Genomic DNA, 25,580 nt, shown 5'->3' with positions numbered 1-25,580 from the left:
TTCAGAGCATGTGACAAATAAAATAATATTTTTTGATTAGACAAAAACACCCCTGCATTTTTCTCTTATATGGCCAAAACTCCATAGCATGTGCAACTAGGTAAAAAATTGTCACAGTTGGCTATGCAACAGTTTGTTAATTAAGACCATCTGAAATTCGCTCACTGTATATCATTCAACATCACTGTAGGCTACATCCAAACAACAATGTAAATCTCAAATAAGATCTAAATGCATATCCCAATGAAACTGATTGAGGTCAAACGGACGGTAAGCAGATGCTGCATGGACGTTTCACTGGGAAAAGTTGAAGAATTATCCTTCACGATTGACAGTGAGAAATGTGAAGGGAAGGAGACCACAAAAATGTGTGCGTAAAGAAACACATGCGGAGAAAGCAACCACTGAGTAAAAATGTTCTGTCCTCCATTGGCGGCACTCACTACCGAGTTCCAAACTGCCTCTGGAAGCAATGTCAGCACAACAACTGTTTGTCGGGAGCTTCATGAAATGGGTTTCCATGGCCGAGCAGCCGCACACAAGCCTAAGATCACCATGCGCAATGCGAAACGTTGGCTGGAGTGGTGTAAAGCTCTCCGCCATTGGACTCTGGAGCAGTGGAAACGTGTTCTCTGGAGTAATGAATCATGCTTCACCATCTGGCAGTCCGAAGGACTAATCTGGGATTGGCAGATGCCAGGACAACGCTACCTGCCCGAATGCATCGTGCCAACTGTAAAGTTTGGTGGAGGAGGAATAATGGTCTGTGCTGTTTTTCTTGGTTCGGTTTAGGCCCCTTAGTTTCAGTGAAAGGAAATCTTAATGCTACAGCATTCTAGATGATCCTGTGCTTCCAACTTTGTGGCAACAGTTTGGGGAAGGCCCTTTCCTGTTTCAGCATGACAATGCCCCCGTGCACAAAGCGAGGTCATACAGAAAAGGTTTATTGAGATTGTTGCGGAAGAACTTGACTGGCCTGCACAGAGCCCTGACCTCAACCCCATCAAACCCCTTTGGGATGAATCGGAATGCAGACTGCGAGCCAGGCCTAATCACCCAACATCAGTGCCCGACCGCTCTTGTGGCTGAATGGAAGCCCCCGCAGTAATGTTCAAACATTTAGTGGAAAACCTTCCCAGAAGAGTGGAGGCTCAGGAGCAAGGAAGATCATAGGTTCATTTTCATGAACACACTCATTATCACCTATACATGTGAATGGACCATGGCAACCCTCATGTCAAATAGGGCGTGCTTGTCAGTGGAGGCTGCTGAGCGAAGGACAGCTCATAATAATGTCTGGAATGGAGTTAATGGAAAGGCATCAAACTATGTGGTTTCCGTGAGGTTGATACCATTCCATTGACTCCGTTCCGGACATTATTATGATCCGTCCTCCACTGGTGCTTGTATTTGTCCTGTTTCACACGTACAAGTGTGTGGTGTGAAATGGAAATGTATTTTTTGCATATCCCACTTCTGGAGCAATTAGTGTTACGTGCCTTGATCAAAGGCAGATTGACAGATTTCACCTAGTTGACTCGGGTCGGGTATTCGAACTAGCAACCAAGGAGATCTATAATCGGGGGTTGGACACATGATATAGTAACAAAGCATTTTGAGGCCACTTCCTGTCAAATTGAGGTCATCAGTAAAATTGGATTTGATCCATTTGGCCAATGTCCACACATTTCCAGGAAAATGTGACTCGGCCTAACTAAAAGAAATCAAAGTGACATACCGAGTTAGAAATCAAAGTGATATGATGGAGCAAGATCTATCACTCACAAATGCACAATCACACAAACAACAGACACACCCAAACCTCAGAGGTTAGCTAGTCATGTATATATTGATTCAAACATAAATGAAAACTTGCCATCTAAAATCTTGTGTCATGTCAGACAACTTACCAGACAAAGATCCTCAGAACAAAAAAGCACAAGGAAATTATTAAGACTGATACTAAGCACAGATATCAGGGCCTGACAGAGTCACAAGCCCTGACAGGGTGTTTATCATGGGGTTGGAGCAATTTGCATGGTTTTAGGAAGACTGGGCATGTTTTGTGTTTAAGCAAGAGAATGCGTCAGAGAATGGCCCATCAAACCCAACCAGAACGCTTTGAGCTGATATCATCTGTAATTGAATTTATCTCTTGTTTGTTTACGGCCAGCTTCTAGCCCCAGAGCAGGCTCGGAGAAGGGGATGAAAACCACCCAATAAAAACAAGGATGATTCCATCAGAATATTTTATATCCAAAGACGAGAAAGATGCGGATGTGTCGAGGAAAGCGATTTTTGTTGTGGATCTGTGACTTAAGTGAAAATTGATTGCAAGTGCAAAATGTTTAAGTTGGACTTTTTTTTTACCTCTTGAAGGAGAACGATACACCACATGAGCAAAAGCATGTGGACACCTGCTCATCGAACATCTCATTCCAAAATCATGGGCATTAATATGAAGTTGATACCCCCTTTGCTGCTATAACAGCCTCCACTCTTCCGACAAGGCTTTCCACTGTGGCTGAAATAGCCGAATCCACTAATTTGACAGGGTGTTCATATACTTTTGTATATATAGTGTCGGTCCTGATAAAGTCATTTAGGAGCACCTTGTTCAATACAGGCCTAGTCATACACAGCCCCCACCTGTGGGTGTGTGTATGCCTGTAACACTCCGTCTGTATGGTGTGTGGGTGAGTATGTGTGGGTGAGTATGTGTGTGTGAGTGTGTGTGTGTGTGTGTGTGTGTGTGTGTGTGTGTGTGTGTGTGTGTGTGTGTGTGTGTGTGTGTGTGTGTGTGTGTGTGTGTGTGTGTGTGTGTGTGTGTGTGTGTGTGTGTGTGTGTGTGTGTGTGTGTGTGTGTGTGTGTGTGTGTGTGTGTGTGTGTGTGTGTGTGTGTGTGCGTGTTTGTTCATGCAGCCAGGTGTGAGGGGATGTCAACATAATAACAGCTCCAAGTTGCTCGTTCATGGATGTCCTGACCAAAGGTTCTTCTACTCATGTGATTCCCCAATTAGGGGGAGGTGGTATTTCAATGGCCATTTCTTGGAATGTAACCAAATAGATCAAACACTATCCTGCACACAGCCACTTACACATCAGCAGAATTGGCCCCTCCCTCTTCCTGTTTACTGTTTAACCAAAGGCAGGTTTAGAGCAATAGGACATCTGCATTTGGAGACCATGTCCCTAAAATGGATATTGCAGTGTTGCAGAAAAATAATTTGTAATTGACTGTTGTCTCTAACCGGATATGATGCGAGTGAGTGAATGGAATGTTCCATGCTTGTTTTTAGGCCAGACATATATCAATAGACATATATACCATATGTATAATACAGTAGTTGTAAATATTTGTCACCTACTGTTAGAAACTCCCTCTGCTGTACATGATACACTTTGAGACAAAACTCCCCCCAGGACAGAGTTATGATATTGGTATGTTGCTCGTGGTCAGCAGTGTCATATTGAAACGAGAAAAGTTTCAACCTGGTCTTGGAATCACTAACATCACATCTGCTAATCGAACACAAATCCATTTTATCTGGTAATGTACCATTGTTCACTGAAAAAGCCCATTACATTATGATTGTCATTTGGTAAATGTGATTGAATTGTGGCTTGTCACGACATGCCAATGCATATTAAGGCTGTAATGTAGATATTAGCTAACACAGTAACTAGTCAATAGGACAGTCATTTCAGAAGTTACAAATACAAATATATAATTAAATAAATGAAATGGGATTCATAATTAAATGGGATTTAAAGGAGAAATGCTCACTAACAGAGACGTAAACAAATTTGTGAACAAAATTTGAGAGAAATACACTCTGTGTGTATGGAACATTTCTGGGGATTTTCTTTTTAGCTCATGAAACATGGGATCATCACTTTACATGTTGTTTATATTTTCGCTCAGTGTAAATACCAAATAGAAACATATTATTTCAACCCAAATTAAATGAACATCTCTAATCGAAATCACTGTGCAGTAAGAGTATACCGGCATGTTAGGCCCTTTATTTATTGGATCAGTGGACCCAGGTTCAAATGCCCTGTAGCCTTGCACAGACACCACCCCCTATCATTGGCCCATCCAAATGGGGCGCTTCATTTTTATTTAATAGGATCATCCAAACAACTGGAGGCCTTCTTCAATTGACTCTCCAAACAACAAGCACAATGTTATTTGAAGCATGAGGTCTCTACGCTGACCTCCTGATCCAAATCAGTTGCTGTAACTGTGCTGCAATGTGCTTAAGGGTAATTTAAACCCTGTTACATCACAACGTGTTTCTTGGTAGTCTTAAACAAATCTACGCATACACCTCACACACATTGTTATTGGCTTTAAAAAAGAAGCCAGCTGTATCATTTCAAAATTAGAGTTGAAATGTATTACATTTTGCATCCCAATATTACACTTTATACACAGTACCAGTCAAACGTTCGAACACCCAGTCATTCAAGGGTTTTTATTTATTTGGACTATTTTCTACATTGTCAAAACTATGAAATAACACATATGGAATCATGTAGTAACCAAGTGTAAAACAAATAAAAATATATTTTAGATTCTTAAAAGTAAAAACCCTTTGCCTTGATGGCAGCTGTGCTCACTCTTGACATTCTCTCAACCAGCTTCACCTGGAATGCTTTTCCAGCAGTCTTGAAGGAGTTCCCACATATGCTGAGCAGTTGTTGGCTGCTTTTCCTTCACTCTGCGGTCCGACTCATCCCAAACCATCTCAATTGGGTTGAGGTTGGGTGATTGTGGGGGCAGGTCATCTGATGTAGCACTCCATCACTCTCCTTGGTCAAATAGCCCTTTCACAGCCTGGAGGTGTGTTGGGCCATTGTCCTGTTGAAAAACAAATGATAGTCCCACTAAGCCACTCGGGGCTCAGCGGTGTAGGGCACTTCATCTCAGTGCTAGAGGCGTCACTACAGACCCTGGTTCGATTCCAGGCTGTATCACAACCACCCGTGATTGGGAGTCCCATAAGTCTGCGCACTATTGGCCCAGTGTTGTCCAGGTTAGGGTTTGGCCAGGGTAGGCCGTCATTGTAAATAAGAAATTGTTCTTAACTGACTTGCCTAGTTAATTGATGGTGAAATAAAAAAATAAAAAAAAATAAGTGCAAACCAGATGGGATGGCGTATTGCTGCAGAATGCTGTGGTAGCCATGCTGGTTAAGTGTGCTTGAATTCTAAATACATCACTGACAGTGTCACCAGAAAAGCACCCCCACACTATCACACCGCCTCCTCCATGCTTCACTGTGGGAATCACACATGCTGAGATCATCCGTTCAGACATGGCGGTTGGAACCAAAAATCTCAAATTTGGAGTCATCAGACCAAAGGACAGATGTCCATTTCACATGTTTCTTGGCCCATGCAAGTCTCTTCTTATTATTGGTGTCTTTTAGTAGTGGTTTCTTTGCAGCAAATTGAACAAGAAAGCCTGATTCACGCAGTCTCTTTTGACCAGTTGATGTTGAGATGTGTCTGTTACTTGAACTCTGAAGCATTTATTTGGGCTGCAATTTCTGAGGCTGGTAACTCTGTTGAACTTATTCTCTGCAGCAGAGGTAACTCTGGGTCTTCCTTTCCTGTGGCGGTCCTGTGGCGGTCCTCATGGCGGTCCGGTGGCGGTCCTCATGGCGGTCCTGTGGCGGTCCTCATGGCGGTCCTGTGGCGGTCCTCATGGCGGTCCTCATGGCGGTCCGGTGGCGGTCCTCATGGCGGTCCTGTGGCGGTCCTCATGGCGGTCCGGTGGCGGTCCTCATGGCGGTCCTGTGGCGGTCCTCATGGCGGTCCTGTGGCGGTCCTCATGGCGGTCCTGTGGCGGTCCTCATGGCGGTCCTGTGGCGGTCCTCATGGTGGCGGTCCCTCATGGCGGTCCTGTGGCGGTCCTCATGGCGGTCCTGTGGCGGTCCTCATGGCGGTCCGGTGGCGGTCCTCATGGCGGTCCTGTGGCGGTCCTCATGGCGGTCCTGTGGTGGTCCTCATGGCGGTCCTGTGGCGGTCCTCATGGCGGTCCTGTGGCGGTCCTCATGGCGGTCCTGTGGCGGTCCTCATGGCGGTCCTGTGCCTTGTCAAAACACAACTGATTGGCTTAAACACATTAAGAAGGAAAGAAATTCAACAAATTAACAAGGCACACCTGTTAATTGAAATACATTCCAGGTGACTACCCCATGAAGCTGGTTGAGAGAATGCCAAGAGTGTGCAAAGCTGTCATTAAGGCAAAGGGGGGCTAATTAGAAGAATATAAAACATATTTTGATTTGATAACTACATGATTTCATATGTGTTATTTCATAGTTTTGATGTATTCTACAATGTAGAATAATAGTCTAAATAAATAAAAACCCTGGAATGAGTAGGTGTGTCCAAACTTTTGACTGGTACTGTAGCTTTTTGTTCAAGGGACTCTCGTGGGTAGTATGGACTCACAATCAATCGTTTCTCCAGTACAGTGCTATATTTGTACTGTACCAGGCAACCCACTTTAAGCTGTCTGACCGCAGTAAAAGTCCAGCAACAGTGTCCCATGAAATCAAATCAAATTGACAACATATATGGATTGCACAGACGCTACTTAGTATTCCCTCAAATACTTTCACTGTGGCACCTAGAATAGTTTTTACTCTATAAGCCAATATGTATTCCATATACAGTACATAGTTTGAGTAAAAGGTCAGCAACACTCCATATTATTCAGAGCCCCATGAAATGACACCATATACATTCTACACAGGCACATATGGAATACATATTGAGTACTCCTCACCCCACTTTCACATCAGCACAATAAATCGTTTTTTACATTTTATTTTAATTTTACCCAATTTCGTGGTATGCAATTGTTACAACTTCCGTACGGGCTTTGGAGAGACAAAGGTCGGAGAGCCATGCGTCCTCCGAAACACAACCCAACCAAGCCGCACTGCTTCTTAACACAGCGCGCATTTCAAAATTCCATCCTTGAACAATAGCACCAGTTAATAAACAAGAATCATACAATCTAAATAATGATTTATTTTGACATTTCTACATTTTTTACCAGTAAGCTATTGTTATGTTCTTGACATTAATTTACTTAAGCTCCAACCATTTCTCAATGTGCTCCACCGTATAGTATTCTTTATCTTGTATAAAGTAGTAATTCTCTTTTAGTTTAGATTTTTCCCCCATGTAGTTATACGAGTTTCTGTTACATTGTTTTAACATTATGCAAAAATATTGATTTCGTATCATACACGGCGTTTTAGCAGACAGACTTTTACATCTGAAAACTGGAAGCCTTATGGTAGGATCCAGCTCGTGTTGCTGCCATGATGCTAATGTGAAACTACATGCGGCTTGCTGATGATGGAGGAAGGCTGGGCTCAGCATTTGCAAGCCGCACGAAGCGCCCTGGACCAGGGTGACTGTTCCAAGTGACTGTTCCACTGGATGTCATAAGGTGAATGCACCAACTTGTAAGTCGCTCTGGATAAGAGCGTCTGCTAAATGACTTAAATGTAAATGTAAATGTCTACATCTTTCAGCCAATAACACTTCATAATGAATTACTATGTTGCCTAAAGTCTTACTGAAATATCCAGGCCCCCGGCAGCAGCAGGAGCAGCTGAAGACCATGAGAGAGCAGGTAGACACGAGTGGAGGCTGGTGAGGGGAGATATAGGAGGATGGGCTTATTGTAATGGATGGAATGGTATAAATGGAACAGAGTCAAACGTGGTTTCCATATGTTTGATACCATTCAACTGATTACATTCCAGCCATTACAATGAGCCCGTCCTCCTATAGCTCCTCCCACCAGCCTCCTCTGGTGGGCATCACGACACAGCTCCTACAAAAATACAAGGGCCTCAGTGTGTTTGACTTTCCAAATCATAGAGGGATGGGGACAACATTATGGTGAATGGATTATCAGGGCTGAACTGCAAAGGCCAAGCATGTCATGCAAACTGATTCCACTCGGTTTCACTGTTGTTAAACTTCAAGGGAAATAGTGGTACGTGCAGCGCTCAGTCTAGTTTAACAAGGCTACAAAAGACTGAGCTTATGATGCCAAATGTGTTCATAGTTCAGCGAATTCATGGCCTGGTTGCTTTCAATTTAGTTACACACTGACTGTGTTATGTGCTGTGTTTCTCAACTCCAGTCATCCAGGACCCCCAACAGTACACATTTAGATTGTAACCCTGGTCCTCAAGTACCCCAACAGTACACATTTAGATTGTAACCCTGGTCCTCCAGTACCCCAACAATACACATTTAGATTGTAACCCTGGTCCTCAAGTACCCCCAACAGTACACATTTAGATTGTAACCCTGGTCCTCAAGTACCCCAACAGTACACATTTAGATTGTAACCCTGGTGCTCCAGTACCCCCAACAGTACACATTTAGATTGTAACCCTGGTCCTCCAGCATCCTCAACAGTACACATTTAGATTGTAACCCTGGTCCTCCAGTACCCAACATTACACATTTAGATTGTAACCCTGGTCCTCCAGCATCCTCAACAGTACACATTTAGATTGTAACCCTGGTCCTCCAGCATCCTCAACAGTACACATTTAGATTGTAACCCTGGTCCTCAAGTACCCCAACAGTACACATTTAGATTGTAACCCTGGTCCTCAAGTACCCCAACAGTACACATTTAGATTGTAACCCTGGTCCTCCAGTACCCCCAACAGTACACATTTTGATTGTAACCCTGGTCCTCCAGTACCCCAACAGTACACATTTAGATTGTAACCCTGGTCCTCCAGCATCCCCAACAGTACACATTTAGATTGTAACCCTGGTCCTCCAGTACACCAACAGTACACATTTAGATTGTAACCCTGGTCCTCCAGTACCCACAACAGTACACATTTAGATTGTAACCCTGGTCCTCCAGTACCCCCAACAGTACACATTTAGATTGTAACCCTGGTCCTCAAGTACCCCAACAGTACACATTTAGATTGTAACCCTGGTCCTCCAGTACCGCACCAGTACACATTTAGATTGTAACCCTGGTCCTCATGTACCCCAACAGTACACATTTAGATTGTAACCCTGGTCCGCCAGTACCCCCAACAGTACACATTTAGATTGAAACCCTGGTCCTCCAGTACCCCCAACAGTACACATTTCGATTGTAACCCTGGTCCTCCAGTACCCCAACAGTACACATTTAGATTGTAACCCTGGTCCTCCAGTACCCCCAACAGTACACATTTAGATTGTAACCCTGGTCCTCCAGTACCCCAACAGTACACATTTAGATTGTAACCCTGGTCCTCAAGTACCCCAACAGTACACATTTAGATTGTAACCCTGGTCCTCCAGTACCCCAACAATACACATTTAGATTGTAACCCTGGTCCTCAAGTACCCCCAACAGTACACATTTAGATTGTAACCCTGGTCCTCCAGTACCCCAACAGTACACATTTAGATTGTAACCCTGGTGCTCCAGTACCCCCAACAGTACACATTTAGATTGTAACCCTGGTCCTCCAGCATCCTCAACAGTACACATTTAGATTGTAACCCTGGTCCTCCAGTACCCCAACATTACACATTTAGATTGTAACCCTGGTCCTCCAGCATCCTCAACAGTACACATTTAGATTGTAACCCTGGTCCTCCAGCATCCTCAACAGTACACATTTAGATTGTAACCCTGGTCCTCAAGTACCCCAACAGTACACATTTAGATTGTAACCCTGGTCCTCAAGTACCCCAACAGTACACATTTAGATTGTAACCCTGGTCCTCCAGTACCCCCAACAGTACACATTTTGATTGTAACCCTGGTCCTCCAGTACCCCAACAGTACACATTTACATTGTAACCCTGGTCCTCCAGCATCCCCAACAGTACACATTTAGATTGTAACCCTGGTCCTCCAGTACCCACAACAGTACACATTTAGATTGTAACCCTGGTCCTCCAGTACCCCCAACAGTACACATTTAGATTGTAACCCTGGTCCTCAAGTACCCCAACAGTACACATTTAGATTGTAACCCTGGTCCTCCAGTACCCCAACAGTACACATTTAGATTGTAACCCTGGTCCTCAAGTACCCCAACAGTACACATTTAGATTGTAACCCTGGTCCGCCAGTACCCCCAACAGTACACATTTAGATTGAAACCCTGGTCCTCCAGTACCCCCAACAGTACACATTTAGATTGTAACCCTGGTGCTCCAGCACCCCCAACAGTACACATTTAGATTGTAACCCTGGTGCTCCAGCACCCCCAACAGTACACATTTAGATTGTAACCCTGGTGCTCCAGCACCCCCAACAGTACACATTTAGATTGTAACCCTGGTCCTCAAGTACCCCAACAGTACACATTTAGATTGTAACTCTGGTCCTCAAGTACCCCAACAGTACACATTTAGATTGTAACCCTGGTCCTCCAGTACCCCCAACAGTACACATTTAGATTGTAACCCTGGTCCTCCAGCATCCTCAACAGTACACATTTAGATTGTAACCCTGGTCCTCAAGTACCCCACCAGTACACATTTAGATTGTAACCCTGGTCCTCCAGTACCCCCAACAGTACACATTTAGATTGTAACCCTGGTCCTCCAGCATCCTCAACAGTACACATTTAGATTGTAACCCTGGTCCTCCAGTACCCCCAACAGTACACATTTAGATTGTAACCCTGGTCCTCCAGTACCCCCAACAGTACACATTTAGATTGTAACCCTGGTCCTCCAGTACCCCAACAGTACACATTTAGATTGTAACCCTGGTCCTCCAGCATCCTCAACAGTACACATTTAGATTGTAACCCTGGTCCTCCAGTACCCCCAACAGTACACATTTAGATTGTAACCCTGGTCCTCCAGCATCCTCAACAGTACACATTTTTGTTGCAGCCCCGGACAAGAACATCCTGATTCAACTTGTCAACTAATCATCAAGCCCTCAATGAGTTGAATCAGGTATTTTTATCTGGGGCTATAACAAAAATGTGTGCTGTTGGGGAACTGGAGGAGTCGGGAACCACTGTAATATAGGGCAGTTAGAGAACAGAATTATCATGAATAACAGCTGATAAGAGGTGTTAAATAGTATATATTTTACAGATTGTACGGTTGTATTTATGACATATTGTAGAAATAAACATTCTCATTGTAGGAATATTTTTTTTCTCCTCAGTCATGTATGCTATCTGAAGTATTCGCTGATAACAATGATTGATAGACACACCAAAGCAAATTCCTAGACAGGCCTAGTCCATTGAAGTATCTTTATTGTTCAAGTGCTGTACTGTATGCGCAGTGCCTGGAATTCACACCCATCCACATTTACAATGTGACATTGGTGCCTTGTGTCATTTCTGTACAAATGGGGGTGGGGGCTGTGAATTTCATCCCAGAATTGTTCATATTGAAATGTTACATTTTGGGACACTGTGGTCTTTGGAAAATTTCAGTAAGATCTATTTAATACAGGCCTATATTGGTTCTAGGCAGTTGGCCAATAGTACAACCTGCTTGTGTCCTATGATAAGGCGTCACGGAGCGCTAAATAATGTTGGCAAACACAAAGTAGTCACCTGCCAAGAGAGAACTGTGCATATTAATCAGCGTCGTAATAATGCATTTCAGCAATTAAACCAGAGGGACAAACAGAATGTTACAGAAAGCAGGGGGATTCTTTTGTTGGAACGGTTCTAGAAGATCTTATCCCAGTCTTCGTAGGATAATCAAGACATGTCACCGTTCTTGTGTATGAATTTACAGGATATACGTACAGGCCTAGGCCCCTAAAATTCAACTCTGGACCTTGAAGCCAGTTCCACTCTTTAAAAAAACCTCTTCCCCTCTAATAAGGGACTTATTTAGAGCTGGGACACCAGGTGGGTGCTGCTCAGGTAGAACAGGGCCAGCAGGATACGGACCTCGTTGGGTAAGAGTTGAATAACCCTGTTCCAGGCTATACATTATTTCCATGCTTTATTGTGTGACGTTTCACACGTTTGTGTCTGGCACCAAGGAGAGAGACATCTGCACACTGAAAAGTTTGAATTCAGAAGTCTTTAAAAAATATATATTTATTGTAGTATGTAGGCCAAGAAAAAACAATAGTGCAAAAGGGGAAAAAGCTGAGATTGTGCATGTCCCTTTAAATACACAAAAACAGGTGTGGACACCCCTTCAAATGAGTGGATTTGACTATTTCAGCCACACCTGTTGATTACAAGTGTATAAAATCGAGCACACTGCCATGCAATCTCCAAAGACAAACATTGGCAGTAGAATGGCCCGTACTGAAGAGCTCAGTGACTTTCAACGTAGCACCACCTTTCCAAAAAGTCAGTTCGTCAAATTTCTGCCCTGCTAGAGCTTCCCCGGTCAACTGTCAGTGCTGTTATTGTGAGGTGGAAATGTCTAGGAGCAACAACGGCTCAGAGCGAAGTGGTAGGCCACACAAGCTCACAGAATGAGACCATTGAGTGCTGAAGCGCGTACCATGTAAAAATCGTCTGTCCTTGGTTGCAATGTTCACTAGCAAGTTCCAAACTGCGTCTGGAAGAAACATCAGCACAAGAACTGCTTGCCGGGAACTTCATGAAATTAGTTTCCATGGCCGAGCAGTCACACACAAGCCTTAGATCACCATGCGCAATGCCAAGCGTCGGCTGGAGTGGTGTAAAGCTCACAACCACTGGACTGTGGAGCAGAGTAAAACACATTCTCTGGAGTGATGAATCATACTTCACCATCTGACAGTCCAATGGATGAATCTAGGTTTAGTGGATGCCAGGAGAACGCTACCTGCCCGAATGCATAAAGACAACTGTAAAGTGTGGTGTAGGAGGAATAATGGTCTGGGGCTGTTTTCATGGTTCGAGCTAGGCCTCTTAGTTCCATTGAAGGGATATCTTAATGCTACGGCATACAATGACATTCTAGATAATTCTGTGCTTTCAACTTTGTGGCAACAGTTTTGGGAATGCCCTTTCCTGTTTCAGCATAAAAATACCCCTGTGCACAAAGCAAGGTCTATACATTAATGGTGTGTCGAGATCAGTGTGGAAGAACTTGACTGGCCTGAACAGAGCCCTGATCTCAACCCCACCGAACACCTCCGGAATGAATTGGAACACTGACTGCGAGCCAGGCCAAATCGCTGAACATTAGTGCCTGACCTCATTAATGCTCTTGTGGCTGAATGGAAGCAAGTCCCAGCAGCAATATTCCAACATCTAGTGGAAAGCCTTCCCAGAAGAACAGAGGCTGTTATAGCAGCAAAGTGGTGGACCAACTCCATATTAATGCCCATGATTTTGGGATGAGATGTTCGACGAGCAGGTGTCCACATACTTTTGGCCATGTAGTGTATGTTCCATCACTGGGTAATTATAGTTCTGACATCAATTAGGGTGCATTCATTATCAACCACTAACCATGTGGTGTGGTAGGGGACCATTTGGCTAGCAATTGTCTTACTGCAGCTACATCGTTAATTCATGCTTTGATGTTTAGCCTAAGTAGTTTCCCTGGATCTCTAGGCCTACTGCTAGGTAGGGGTATGGAGTGATGAGTGAAGTGTGGGCCATTTCAAAACACTTGTATGAGAAGAAAAACATGAAGAAACAGAAGATTCAGATGATGTGTGTTTATTTTTTTCAGCTTTTTTTTTTTTGCAAAAGTTGACTGACACAAAATATACATTCACAATATTAAATGTTTCAGGTTGCAACAATCAAGTATGAATTATCTGTTATAAAATGTGTTACAAAATGTAAAACTATTCTCAACATTTCACACGCCAGAATGATCTTTTCTCGCCTGTCTGTAAAGGCTGGTGTCAAAACAATACATTTTACGTATTTGTGAAGAATATCACAATATTTTAAGCCACATCACAAACGGCTCTTAACAGAACAAAGTAACATTCTTAAAAGTATCGTGGACATGCGCTTCCACGTGTGCGGAGTGTCTGAATCTAGTCAGTGTCATTGCGCCCGGAGCACATCCGCTCTCGGCATCGCTGTCTCAAGTGTCCTCACTACGGAGCGACGGTAAGCGGCATGGGCAGTCTTGCGCGCCCAAGCCCCGTCTGTCAGGTGCATCACAAATGAAGCACACCCTTTTTGGTTTCAAGATCTATAAGATTAATCTGTCTTAACTGATAGTACATCTCTCTTTATCCTTTCCCTGTCCGCCGATCGCCTTCTCCTTTATGTACATCAAATCACTGTGGACGCTCGGGCGCCGGGCGAATGGTGCCACGATGCCGTAGGCGTCTCCATTGTCCTTCTTGTTCTTGTTTTTCAGGGACTTACTGCGAAGCATGTCGCAGTACTGCACCGAGACCTTACGGTGGAGGTCCGGGCTCATCTCATTGGGCAGCTTGGCCATTGTGAATAGGGTCTGGAACATTTGATCCACGTTGGTGTTGCGCTTGGCTGAGATCTCAAAGTATGCGCACTGCTCGTCTCCCGCCACCAACTGTTCAATCTCTTCCTTCTGCACCTCCCGGTAAAACTCCCGGTCGCCCTTGTTTCCGCAGATAACAAGAGGAACGTCAATGTTATCCTTGGTCTTGTTTTTCAGGCACGACTTGGTCTCAATGATCTGTTGCTTGAGCCTCTGCACCTCATGGAAAGAGTCTCTGTTGTCTAAGCTGAAGACCAGGATAAAGACATCACCTGAAGGGAAACAAGAGGAGCAACGCATTTAGTATCTTAGCTTCTAAGAAACACATTGACATAGGCTATAGTATTTACATGCGTAATGGCACCAGTGGCGCGTGGTGCAGCCAATGCAAAATGCGCGCACAGTACATACACTCTTGTGGTTACAAAAATGCACGACTACAGATTGCTATTGGACATGCACTCCGAGCCGCATTAACTAGAGATGGAATATTTACCTGTCAGTATGGATAGTCTCCTCATTGCAGGGAACGGGTGGTTGCCTGAGGTATCCAATATGTCCAGTTGGTATACATCTCCCTTAATGCTATACAGTTTCCTGTGAAAGTCCTCGATGGTCGGCGTGTACTGCTCCTCATCGAATCTTCCGTTCAGAAACCGGGACACGATGGCTGTTTTGCCCACCTTGGTGGATCCCAAAATCACCATCCTGCAGCAATTCTTTGCCGGGATATCGAAATCGTTCTCTGAAGGAGACATTTTCTTGATCATGATTCTAAAGTAGCCTAAATAGTTGCCTAGAGTGAGTCACATGTGTTCGGACACTTCGTTTCGTTTGATAGATTCAGCCAAAGTTGGATTTAACAGTAGGCTGCCGTTCAATAGTTCTTAGTGTGCTCTGTTGCGTCTGTCTGAACTAGTGAGCGCCTGATATTTAAGGGGAAAGCGGAGCCCTCCCTCTCCCGACGTCACGGGTTTCAGTGCTCCATTGAGCAGAATGTAAAATGTAATATAGGTGCCCACTGATGCATCAGTCAGTTCCAGTCTGAGACTGAGAACGGCTGATCAACTAACTACCCTGGGGACTGGGACAGCAAAGCATTGTAGCTTAAAGCACATGAGAAGACGGAGATAAACAAAGCATTGACTCGACTTTGACAGTTGGGCATCCGCATATTTATCTTCATCTATTGTTAGTAATATTGTGCGTAATGCCCGCTTTCTGCAATATGACATTGTTAATAAATTACACCATTTCCGTCATTTAGACTACTCTGGGACATTCTGTTTGGAATGATGATGGACCTTGGACAACTTTAGTAATAGTAAATCTACAGAACGGAAGTGAGGACTTGTGACTCAAAATAACACTCTCCATACCAGCCAATTCCAATGCGTCAGAGCAGTGGCCCTACACAATCTGTAATTTTACTATTTATTGTGTCAGATTGTTTGTTTGATTAAAATGAAAACTGTCCATGCACATTCAGACAGGTGGAAATGAAATTGTTATTCTAGACATGAACTAATTTAATTAAAGTGTAACAAAATGTAGCCTTGTATTATTCAACAGTGCACTTAGTTGATTCCTATTAAGCTAACACGAATACGTTTTGTTAAAGGGACATATTGGTTTCCTACCCTGTAAGCAGTCTATGGATAAGGTATGACAGCAATCCATGCTTTGGTTTTGTTTACCTGGGCACTGTTTCAATTGCTAACTGCTTATTAGCATTTATGGCACAAATCCAATGCAAGTCAATGGTACCTATATTAGTATTTTTGCGCTTCATGCCCAATCAATACAAAAGTATCTATAAATTAGTAGTTCTTAATTCAAGGCCTGTCAAAAAAAGTGTTGTTGTGCACGAAGAACATGTGTATTTACAAAGCCTACCACAAGGGGGCACTCATGTTATGACCCATACATGTGCCTTGGCAAACATGCTTTGTGTGATTATTAGCCATAGACGCAGTATTTAGAGATGGTTCCCTCAGTGTGTGGCTGCATAATGCATAGCCATTGTGTGTACACATATCTGCGCTTACATGTGTTCCTGTACGCGTATTTGTCCTGTTTCACTGCATGTACAAGTGTGAGGTGTGAAATGGAAATGTGTTTTTTTGCATATCCCAACTCCCTGTGAGACTAGGATCACAGCCAATGGTTGCTTGCCATGTCATCAAGTATGCAAAAATCAGATCAAGCACACGTCAGCTACGCCTGGGCAGAGGAATGCACCCAAGGCATGGGCCAAATGTCCCATCTGTTCCAAAATTCGAAATATGCGAACAAAGTTCTTCGATAGTCGTCACATCCAGACACCTTCCTTTTACGTGCGCCTCTCTAGGTATAGGCTAGAGGCAAGGCCCCCCACATGTTTGAGATACCCCTGCCCAAGGTAGAACAAAATACAACTGTGTTTTTTCACATGCCTAATAACCATATATGAAATGGATGGTTGTGTAGAAATATTTGACTGCAAAAGTGGTTAAATTGATATTGTGACACACAGTCAAAAAGTACAGAATATGCCTGGCTGGAGGGAGGATTAGCAACATACATTCATGTAACCCATTAGTGCTGATATTGCAAAATTTGGACTAGTGGAGTGGGCCTATCGAGGAAGGTGTTTTTGATGATTGGCCACTAGCCTAGTAATCAGTATGTAACTTCAACCCTCCCTGAGGTTTTTTATTTATTTATTTATCCATTATTTTACCAGGTAAGTTGACTGAGAACACATTCTCATTTGCAGCAACGACCTGGGGAATAGTTACAGGGGAGAGGAGGGGGATGAATGAGCCAATTGTAAACTGGGGATTATTAGGTGACCGTGATGGTGGAGGGTGGCAGAGGCATCCCCGCTGGCTGACTCACTGAAGGGGACTTCCAAGTGGGACGTGTGCCGGCCTCTCAGCGAAACCACTGGTGGGTTATGAAAGAGAGAATCCAGAGGTACTGTGACCCAATGTACCCACAACACAACCTGTTTATGAAGACTTACCCAGGGTCTCTCTGACCCGGGGCCTGGTGCACAGGTAATGACTCAATATTAGAAACAGGTCAATAATATTCCATGATGAGTTTGATTGATTGATTGGAGAGAAAAAAATCACCACTGTAAAGCGTCAAGCAGCTACTGGCTTTATGTGTTTTCGCACCACAGGGCTCCTCAGTGTCCCCCCGCTGCTAAATAGCTTTTGATTGTGCCCGGTCCCCAGAGGCAGCCGGCCAGCCTCGTGGTAAACGGGAAAAAGAGTTGAGCACAGCTTGTAAGAGGAACGGGGGGAAAGGAATTGAACCTCTCTTTCCCTGCAATTTATCCTCTTGTTCCCTTTTCATCGGTCGGTAATGTATTGCTCTGGTCTGCAGTAACAGCTCACTAACTGCTCTCTCTTTCTCTCTTTGCGGTGTTTGCTGAGGAGAGGTAGCAACTGTACAATGCATTCGGAAAGTATTCAGACCCCTTCCCTTTTTTCCACATGGTTTGTTACTGCCTTATTATAAAATTGATTAAATATAGATTTTTCCTCACTATACCCCATAATGACAAAGCGAAAACAGGTTATACATTTTTGCAAATGCATTTAAAACAAAAAACTGAAATATCACATGGACATACACCGCCGTTCAAAAGTTTGGGGTCACTTAGAAATGTTCTCGTTTTCCATGAAAATGTACATGAAATTAGTTGCAAAATGAATAGGAAATATAATCAAGACGTTGACAAGATTATAAATAATGATTTTGAATTTAAATAATAATTGTGTCCTTCAAACTTTGCTTCGTCAAATAATCCTCCATTTGCAGCAATTACAGCCTTGCAGACCTTTGGCATTCTAGTTGTCAATTTGTTGTGGTAATCTGAAGAGATTTCACCCCGTGCTTCCTGAAGCACCTCCCACAAGTTGGATTGGCTTGATGGGCACTTCTTACGTACCATACGGTCAAGCTGCACCCACAACAGCTCAATAGGGTTGAGACCCGGTGACTGTGCTGGCCACTCCATTATAGACAGAATACCAGCTCACTGCTTCTTCCCTAAATAGTTATTGCATAGTTTGGAGCTGTGCTTTGGGTCATTGTCCTGTTGTAGGAAGAAATTGGCTCCAATTAAGGACCGTCCACAGGGTTTGGCATGGCGTTCCAAATGGAGTGATAGCCTTCCTTCTTCAAGATCCCTTTTACCCTGTACAAATCTCCCACTTTACCACCACCAAAGCACCCCCAGACCATCACATTGCCTCCACCATGCTTGACAGATGACGTCAAGCACTCCTCCAGCATATTTTCATTTTTTCTGCGTCTCACAAATGTTCTTCTTTGTGATCCAAACTCCTCAAACTTAGATTCGTCTGTCCATAAAACTTTGTTCCAATCTTCCTCTGTCCAGTGTCTGTGTTCTTTTGCCCATCTTAATCTTTTCTTTTTATTGGCCATTCTGAGATATGTCTTTTTCTTTGTAACTCTGCCCAGATGGCCAGCATCCCGGAGTCGCCTCTTCACTGTTGACGTTGAGACTGGTGTTTTGCGGGTACTATTTAATGAAGCTGCCAGTTGAGGACTTGTGAGGCGTCTGTTTCTCAAACTAGACACTCTAATGTACTTGTCCTCTTGCTCAGTTGTGCACCGGGGCCTCACACTCTTCTTTGAGCTGTTCTGTGAAGGGAGTAGTAGACAGCGTTGTATGAGATCTTCCGTTTCCTGTCAATTTCTCACATGGAAAAATGTCTAAAAACCTGTTTTTGCTTTGTCATTATGGGGTATTGTGTGTAGATTGATGAGGGGGAAAACAATTTAATCCATTTTAGAATAATGCTGTAACATAACAAAATGTGGAAAGTCAAGGGGTCTGAATACTTTCCGAATGCACCGTATATTCACGAGCGCTCCAATGTTTACATGTTTTGAAAGCTTAAAACAAGCATTTCATAAATGTTCCTATGTTGTATTCCTATGACTAGCGAGATATTGGTGATGAGATAATATTTGTTTTAAAGGTGGCCTATTCTAGCACGCACAGTATCTGGATCTTCCCCTTTTCTACTGCAGCTTCATTTTAGTTGAGTCATTTAGCAGTTACTCTCATCCATCACTCTTATAAAGAGTGACTTATAGGAGGATTTAGCGTAAAGATCCAGATTTTTTTCAAGTAGTCTGCTTGGGATTTGTACCAGTAACCTCGGTTATTGGCCCAACGCTTTTAACTGCTAGGCTACCTGCTGCTCTGTAATAGACTGGTACTATGTAGTCAGCTAGCTAGCCATACATATTGCCAGCCATTAAATAACTAATTTAGCTAATAAAAGCAGAATCTAATGTGTGTTAATAAGCTAACCCCATCCATTTGTTGTCATATGATAATGGTATTTGGTCCTATTATATATATATGCCATTTAGCAGACGCTTTTATCCAAAGCGACTTACAGTCATGTGTGCATACATTCTACGTATGGGTGGTCCCGGGAATCGAACCCACTACCCTGGCGTTACAAGCGCCATGCTCTACCAACTGAGCTACAGCAGACACATTATTATGGCAGGGGTCAAAGACAGGCAGTAGTGAGAAGGAGAGAGTGTCACCCATGCTGAGGCAGGGAGAGGACGAACAGATCGTCAGGTGAGAATTTCAATTATAAGGCACTATCAGTTCAACTCCTCATCTTTGCTGATTAAGTGCTATTGCAAATGTTGCCTACATTCGGATTTAATTTGGTTGTCATGGTAGGGGCCAGAGTGAGAGGGAAGCGTGGTGAAGGGTACACAAAGAACAATTGTTTTTGACATTAAAGGGCTCAAATCAATCAGATCCGCTTTAGCCAACATCCGCATAGAGCTGGAACTGGGTTAGAGCTGTCAAATCCACAAGTGGCTCGTGGCATTACACCTAAAGCAGACATTGCCAGAAATCCCATGCAGCCTGGTTTACGAACACCAGAATGTCAGATGCAACCTACACCTTGATTAGGATGACACAAATCCTAATTATTTCCTTTATGGTTTTTCAATTTGAAGGGGGGGGGGGGCTGCCTTTAATCAACATCCACGTCTTCAGCGCCTGGTGAACAGTGGGTTAACTGCCTTGCTCAGGTGTAGGACGACAGATTTTTACCTTGTCAGATCTGGGATTCGATCTAGCAACCTTTTGGTTACTGGCCGAACGCTATAACCACTAGGCTACCTGCCACCTAAGAACACAGTAATAGTAATATAGAAAAAAAAAGGTATTTCAGTTGTGATTGGGGTATATTTTTGGATGTCAACCCCCCAATATGCAATCAAAAGTTACGGCCCTTGTCTCTAAAGGAATACAGGCACATAGCAATGGAACACACTCAGTGCCAATGGCTCCACAGAAACAGCAGAAGAAACTGAACCTTTTAATCATGATGCATTATGCATGTTTATTTCGCGCAATAGACTAGAACAAACAATCGACTGTATAGATATGACATTGTGTGCGAGAGAGGCTGCAGAAGAGACAGTCAAGCAGAGCTAAATAAAAAGAGCCCTTTCTGATAGCATGGCGAAGGATTTCTAAGAAATTACAGTGAATGCAGACAAGACATGACACATTAAAATGGAGTAAAAAAAACAACTTATAACCGGTTAGGTAGCGGTGGACACAGAGGGCCTTTATTACAGAGCTTAAGGGACGAGACAGAATATTGACACAGAGAGAAGGAGAGGTGATCTCTCTCTAACACTGTAGGAGGGAACCAGGGAAGGAGACAGGACTCTGACATGAAAGACAGGGTCCAATTTCCTACTGCTGTATCCACCCATCCTTCACCTCCCTCGTTCCACGTTACCAACGAGAGGAAGAAATGACATTCCCTTTCCCTGTGAATGTGAGAAAAAAACAACGCAGGGAGCGAGACCACAAAACACACATCGAAAAAAAAACATTGGGCCATTTTAAATGTCAGATAACGATGTGTGATAGGAGAAGACAAGGATGCAGTTACAGGACCAGAGGCAATGGAGGAGAATAATGTGGAACACTAAATGTACAAAGCAAACAGAGGACTTCAAACAGCCGGATTACAAAGGACTCTGGATGTGTGGGACAGAGAGAAGCAGAGGCAGGCAGGGGACACACAGCTTGGTGCATCAGCAGTTGCAGCCATGCTGGGGGATTGCTACACAGACGGTGATGGGAATACAACACTCATACTGGGAAGTTGCCCTGTACAAACACGGGTTCCCACAAGCTGCAAAACATGGGGTGTCCAGAGTTCACATTACACTTAACACTGGCCAGCTGCTGGATGCAGGAGGTGTGTTGATCTGGTGTTTGAGACAGTTTTTTGTAAGCAGATGTAATTCTGTAAGTCACAGGGCTCGCCAACCCTTGTCCTGGACAGCTACCCTCCTCTTATACGTTTTCACTTCAACCCCAGTTGTAACACACCTGATTCAGCTGATCAACCAGCTAATTATTAGAATCAGGTGTGCTAGATTAGTGTTGGAGTGAACAGGTAAAAGGTTGGAGAGCCATGGTGCAAGACAAGTTACACAATCTGTTTTGTAATGTTCAGTAGATGCCACTAGTTTCTAATATATCTTCTCTGCATTCACCTCTTCCAGACATGTTCAAACACCTTATGGCCATTGGTGAAGTGAACGTTCAATGTATCTGGTAGTTTCTAGTGTGTGTTTATACCTTTTTTGGTCGTCTTTAATGGTCTAGTTAAACATTCCTTGCAACCACCCATCCCTACCAGTCAAAACCCCAAACAATGACTGAAGGCATACTAGTATATATCTGGTAGTTTCTAGTGTGTAGTTATACCAAGTTTGGTCGTTTTTAGGGTCTAGTTATACCTTCCCTGCACCCACCCATCCCTTCCAGACAGAACCCCAGACAATGACTCATGGCAGAGCTGCTGTTCTATCAATGTTTATTAAGGGTTTGCATAGCAACAAGTCTGACTGTGTGTGACTACCTGGTCCCATCATAATCCAGTTAACTAAATAACAAGCAGACTTAATAATTACATACTATTATTCAAATAATAGCATCAGTCAAGCAATCAATCTGGCAAGTGTGCTTAAGAGCGTCTGTGAGAGTCTTCATTGGTCAGATTTCCTGGTCTGATTGTAAACAGACTGGGTAATAAATGGTCTGGTATACTTGTTTTGGCGGCGTAACTGTGTTGGAGCAAATCAGTGAGCAGCTGCTGTTACGGTCATTGTTACTGAAACCACACCAGTCCGTCCGTATATCCCACCCACGTCAGAAGTTCAGAACGACTCAGTGAATACAATGGCAATGTCAACTCCCCTCGGGGACACAGTGCTGCACCGCAGGGGAACTTACTGCTCTTTAAATGGTCCATGTACATTTTCTCCTCCCTTTCTCTCTCTCCCCATCTTTCACTCTCTCTTCCAGAGTGAGCCTGAATTGGCCACAGTAAAAGTTTGTGCATCCATAACATGAGAAGAAAAAAGCAAAAGCGTCTGTCTGACCACAGCCTCACATTGATCTATTGATATGGCTTTCCCCAACCCTTTAATCAGTGGCCGCGTCACACAGGTCCATCTAAAACCTCAATGAGTAAGTGTGCTTCTCATCTGATCCTAGGATAGTTATGCTAAATACAGTGGCTTGCAAAAGTATTCACCCCCCTTGGTATTTTTCCTACTTTGGTGCCTTACAACCTGGAATTAAAATAATTTGTGGGGGGGTGTATCAGTTGATTTACACATCATGCCTACCACTTTGAAGATGCAAAATATTTTTTATTGTGAAACAAACAATAAATAAGAGAAAAAAACAGAACACTTGAGCATGCATAACTATTCACCCCCCCCAAAGTTAATACTTTGTAGAGCCACACCTTTTGCAGCAATTACAGCTGCAAGCCTCTCGGGTATGTCTCTATAAGCTTGGCACATCTAGCCACTGGGATTTATTTTGATTCTTCAAGGCAAAACTGCTCCACCTCCTTCAAGTTAGATGGGTTCCGCTGGTGTACAGTAATCTTTAATACCACAGATTCTCAATTGGATTGAGGTCTGGGCTTTGACTAGGCCATTCCAAGACATTTAAAATGTTTCCACTTCAACTACTCGAGTGTTGCTTTAGCAGTATGCTTAGGGTCATTGTCCTGCTGGAAGGTGAACCTCCGTCCCAGTCTCAAATCACTGGAAGACAAACAGGTTTCCCACAAAAATATCCACGTATTTAGCGCTATCCATCATTCCTTCAATTCTGACCAGTTTCCCAGTCCCTGCAGATGAAAAACATCCCCACAACATGCTGCCACCACCATGCTTCACTGTGGGGATGGTGTTCTCGACGTGATGAGAGGTGTTGGGTTTGCGCCAGACATTTTCCTTGATGGCAAAAAAGCTCAAATTTAGTCTCATCTGACCAGAGTACCTTCTTCCATATGTTTGAGGAGTCTCCCACGTGCCTTTTGACGAACACAAAACGTGTATGCTTATTTTTTTCTTTAAGCAATGGCTTTTTTCTGGCCACTCTTCTGTAAAGCCCAGCTCTGTGGAGTGTATGGCTTAAAGTGGTCCTATGGACAGATACTCCAATCTCCACTGTGGAGCTTTGCAGCTCCTTCAGGGTTATCTTTGGTCTTTGTTTGCCTCTCTGATTAATGCCCTCCTTGCCTGGTCTGTGAGTTTTGGTGGGCAGCCCTCTCTTGGCAGGTTTGTTGTGGTGCCATATTCTTTCTATTTTTAAATAACGGATTTTAAATGGTGCTCCTTGGGTTGTTCAAAGTTTCTGATATATTTATAGAACCCAACTCTGACCTGTACTTCTCCACAACTTTATCCCTGACCTGTTTGGAGAGCTCCTTGGTCTTCATGGTGCCGCTTGCATGGTGGTGTCCCTCGCTTCGTGATGTTGCAGACTCTGGAGCCATTCAGAACAGGTGTAAATATATTGAGGTCATGTGACACTTAGATTGCACACAGATGGACTTCTTTTAACTAATTATGTGACTTCTGAAGGTAATTGGTTGCACCAGATCTTAACTAGGGGCTTCATAGCAAAGGGGGTGAATACATATGCACGCACCACTTTCCTGTTTATATTTTAGAATTTTTTTAAACAAGTAATTTTTTTCATTTCTCTTCACCAATGTGGACTATTTTGTGAATGTCCATTACATGAAATCCAAATAAAAATCCATTTCAATTACAGGTTGTAATGCAACAAAATAGAAAAAACGCAAAGGGGGTTGAGTATTTTTGCAAGGCACTGTATAAACAATAAAGGTTTCTGGTCAAAAGTATTGCACTTAATAGGGGATGTGGTGCTATTTAGAACATATACTTCAGTTATAATGTTGATGTGTGTTAATCAACAACACAGAACACAAGACAGACAGACAGGTAATGAAACAACAGTTCAGGTAGTTATGGGATCAGATCTGTATTTACAGTTTCATTAAGATACACGGGACTCTGCAAACATAGCCATGCAGAATATATTATGGAATGATTGTCATTGGCTTTTGAGATAAAAACTACATGACTAAATAGTGTGAAATATGAAAACTACAGAGCATTCAATTTAAAAGCTGAAAACGATTGATCCAGCCCTTGCATTGTTAAGACTTGCTATTAAAATACTGCAAGCAGGGATCAAAGTTTTTATAAAGAGAAGTAGAATATCTTGGAATTGGGCCAGGAGGAAGACTGTATACTTGATCTTTGCCAGAATACAAAAACACCCTCCATCCCTTCTCTCTCTCTCTCTAGCCCACCTCTCGCGCTCTGTGTAGCAGGCTGACATGGTGTGTGGCCTGGTAGTCAGTCTGGTAGTCTCTGATCTGTAGGTATGATCCTCGGACAAACACAGTTCATCCTTCCTCTTTATTTGTGCTTGCAGCACTGTGCTCTCTGTCGATAGATATCCTCGGTGAAAGGTCTGTAAAAACCAGAGAAAAAACCCCACATAAACAGGAGAAGAGTATTACTGTTCCTCCACCGTACCAACCCGTGCCTGGAGCCCCGTGTGTGTCTGTAAAAGGTGTCCCTCCTCCTGCATGTTATCCATTGATGTACAATTTTCTGCACCATTGAGCCTCCTTCTAAGGCCACGTCCTATACAGAAATTTGACTGCAGAGGATAAGTTCATTAGAGTTACCAGCCTCATAACCATTTATTTATT

The 25,580-nt window shown here is 43.4% G+C and overlaps 2 protein-coding genes across 3 annotated transcripts in view; both read right to left on the bottom strand.

Moving 5' to 3' along the window:
* Positions 1-13,657: 13,657 nt before the first annotated feature.
* rasd1 (RAS, dexamethasone-induced 1) lies at positions 13,658-15,360 on the bottom strand. The gene is made up of 2 exons (XM_035753714.2): positions 14,933-15,360; positions 13,658-14,708 (listed from the first exon to the last, which is right to left on the bottom strand). Exons 1-2 carry the CDS (start codon positions 15,204-15,206, stop codon positions 14,182-14,184), a joined length of 801 nt encoding a protein of 266 aa, XP_035609607.1. The 5' UTR covers positions 15,207-15,360; the 3' UTR covers positions 13,658-14,181.
* A 9,462-nt stretch (positions 15,361-24,822) lies between these two features.
* The window catches only part of pemt (phosphatidylethanolamine N-methyltransferase), a 93,047-nt gene continuing 92,289 nt past the window's right edge, over positions 24,823-25,580 (bottom strand). For both annotated transcript variants that reach the window (XM_052490754.1, XM_035751073.2), the window contains one exon: positions 24,823-25,336. In XM_052490754.1, the coding sequence (XP_052346714.1) occupies positions 25,282-25,336 (55 nt within the window). In that variant the 3' untranslated portion in view covers positions 24,823-25,281. The remainder of the gene's footprint in view (positions 25,337-25,580) is intronic.

This window comes from Oncorhynchus keta, chromosome 3, assembly GCF_023373465.1.
Source record: "Oncorhynchus keta strain PuntledgeMale-10-30-2019 chromosome 3, Oket_V2, whole genome shotgun sequence".
Classification (NCBI taxonomy): Eukaryota; Metazoa; Chordata; class Actinopteri; order Salmoniformes; family Salmonidae; genus Oncorhynchus; species Oncorhynchus keta.
The sequence above is the reverse complement of the archived record's forward strand: the minus strand, read 5'-3'. Positions and strand labels throughout refer to the sequence as shown.